At 53.9% G+C, this 2,591-nt stretch overlaps 1 protein-coding gene across 1 annotated transcript; it reads left to right on the forward strand.

Moving 5' to 3' along the window:
- Window positions 1-1,584: 1,584 nt before the first annotated feature.
- SPRG_18182 (hypothetical protein) lies at window positions 1,585-2,032 on the forward strand (the record flags this gene model as incomplete). The annotated part of the gene is made up of 1 exon (XM_012357619.1): window positions 1,585-2,032. A coding segment is annotated over one exon (448 nt), but the record flags the coding sequence as incomplete, so codon positions are not given.
- Between the last annotated feature and the right edge of the window lie 559 nt (window positions 2,033-2,591).

A 2,591-nucleotide genomic window follows, 5' to 3' on the forward strand; every position in this document is an offset into this window, starting at 1 on the left:
CGCTATGACATCGACCGAGTGCTGCTTCACGGCTGCACCAAGCCAGCGCTCGCCGGCTCGATCAAGTGCCACTTCCACCGCAACCGGACAAAGTGCTCGGTCCTCGAATGCTGGAACCAAGTGTACGCACGGCAGCGCTGCGTGAGCCACGGAGGACGCAAGCCATGCATCATGGCCGGGTGCAACGCCAACGCTCGGCTCGGCGACTTGTGCGGCCGTCACAGTGTGAAGTCTGACAAAAAGATCTGCTCGATGCCGGGCTGTGCGAGTCTCGTGCACACACAACAGCGATGCGTCCGACACGGCGGGGGGCGTCCATGTAAAATTCAAGCGTGTGGTACCCTCGCGCGAGCAGGAGGCTACTGCTACCGCCACGGCAAGCAGTACCAAGAGACGGTGTCGCCGTGCAAGACAAACCACGGGTCGCCACAACTGAATGGCATCACGTGGGACGCTCGCACCATGCAGATCAACCTTGGCTACGAAGACAACATCGATCTATCGATCTTAGATTGCCTGATTTCGGAAACGATATCCGATGATATTTTGTATAATACTACGTTTTCAATTTAAATTTTACACTTTGAGCTTAGTCAGTTTTGATTTGCGCATGCACCTGTGGTGTGGCTGATATAATGGCCTTCACTTTATGGCCTCGTTGACATGTTGAGAAGGCGCCGGTGATCGTAGTCAAGTTTGTCTTACAGTAGCCCGCACCTTAAACCGACAGAGATCGACGACCATTGTTGGCGGTCCAAATACCGAATGCGAAGCTGTTATGCATGCCAAACGCACTGCAAATCGATAGCCAAGACGAAGAGGAACACCTTGACAGTTTGATTCCATTCGTAGCATGTTTAGTTGTGGAGAATTTGAAACTCGAAGTGAGGCAATTTACAGAGGTGGAGGCTCAAATATGTCCACCTCGCCTCGCGTACACCGGGTCGCCACACCCATTATCTGGATGAAAATTAGTGATTCGTTTGTTTCATTTGATGTTTCAAACAAACGTTTCAAACCCGTTTCAAACAAGCCCCTGGTTTTGCGTTTGTTTCACTCAAAAGAACTTGATTTTTGTATTGGGCTGACGAATAAAAAAGAAAAATCAATCCTTGGCCGTTTGGTTCGCAAACAACTTGCTTTTTGTATGAAATAAAAAAGCGGCAACTGGTTACCAACCATTTCGGATTTGATTTGTGGCGACCATGCGCAAGGCGGCGGACCCCGTCGTCGACCCGTTTGGCGAGCTTATTCTACCAGTACCAGGCGTGAGGAAGACGGCGCAGCGCAAATGCAAGGCGTGCAAGACGCTGGTGACTGCGCCCGCCCAGCGCATGAAGTCGCACATCCACGGCTGCGAGACACCGTGGCCTCGGCCTTCAGGGACCGCCCAATCCGATAGCCAAGGCGAAACCCGGTGTATTAGCTGGTATGCTATTACATCAAGTTACCCCTTACGCATCTCATGTCTAGGCATACCCTCGCAACCGAAACCGAGTACCCTGTCTGCGACCTTGTCTCTTGAGCGCGCACCTCCCGCTGCGTCGCCCAAAATCACGGCGTATCTCGACGTCCATGGCGTAGGCATTCGTCACGGACCCGCTTTTTTGCGGCATGCGCCAGCGGCTGACGGCAATGTACGGCACCGACTTCGTGCAGCTCGGTCATGGCTCGATCAACACGCAGTGCCATACAGCTCTCGAGGCGCTCAATGCAGACCTCTGTTCCGTCGCCGGCTTCCAGTTCACCCTCTGGCTAGCCTGCCCGCATACAACGGATCATTTCTTCGTCAACTCGCGCACCAAGCCGCATCTTCTGTGGGCCATGATGGATGACTCGTGCGTCTCCAACTTGGCGCCGCTGCTCGTCCAGGTCCATGCGATGCCGACGGGTGCGGTCAGTGGCGAGCGCGACCACATGACGACCAAGCGGGTCGCCTCGGCGAAGCGCTCCCGCATCGGTTTCTGCAGTGCCAAGCGTCAAGTCGCCATCAGCTTCGATGGCAAGCAGCTCGCACGCGTCCAGAGCGCAAGTAGAGAAAGTAAATATAGCGACTATCTTGTGAGTCTCGGGGTGGGGCGGTGCCTATTGCACCTGCCACCGGGGTAAAGGTATATTGCGGCACGGACGATGTAGACGACATGGAGGACTTCTCGCTCGTGGAGGACGTCGTCGCAGCCGTCGATGAGTTCCTCATAGAAGTGCATTGGGCCACAGAGGATTTTCAGAGTGCCACGTAATGAAACAATTTTGACCGTTTGAAACCCGTTTAAAACGCGTTTGAAACAATGAAACAAACGCTTTTATTCTTGAGCCGTTCGAAACGAATCACTAAAGAAAATACGCTAACCAGATGATGTACCCCGGGTCATAATTATTGGTGGGAGCAGCACTCAGCAATGGGGAGCAGTAACAAGTGCGCTTTGCAGCTGGATCGCGCCAGGGCGGCTCGTGAGGCCAAGCGACAAGCACTTGCGCTAGGCGGCGTCATCAAACTGGACTCCGAAGAGAGCGACAGCAGCGACAAAGAAGGCGACCTTGGCGCAACGTATGCAGCATGAAAATGGGACGCCAAAAGACCTATTCGCGAT

This window comes from Saprolegnia parasitica (genome assembly GCF_000151545.1).
Source record: "Saprolegnia parasitica CBS 223.65 unplaced genomic scaffold supercont2.1029, whole genome shotgun sequence".
Lineage (NCBI taxonomy): Eukaryota > Oomycota > Saprolegniomycetes > Saprolegniales > Saprolegniaceae > Saprolegnia > Saprolegnia parasitica.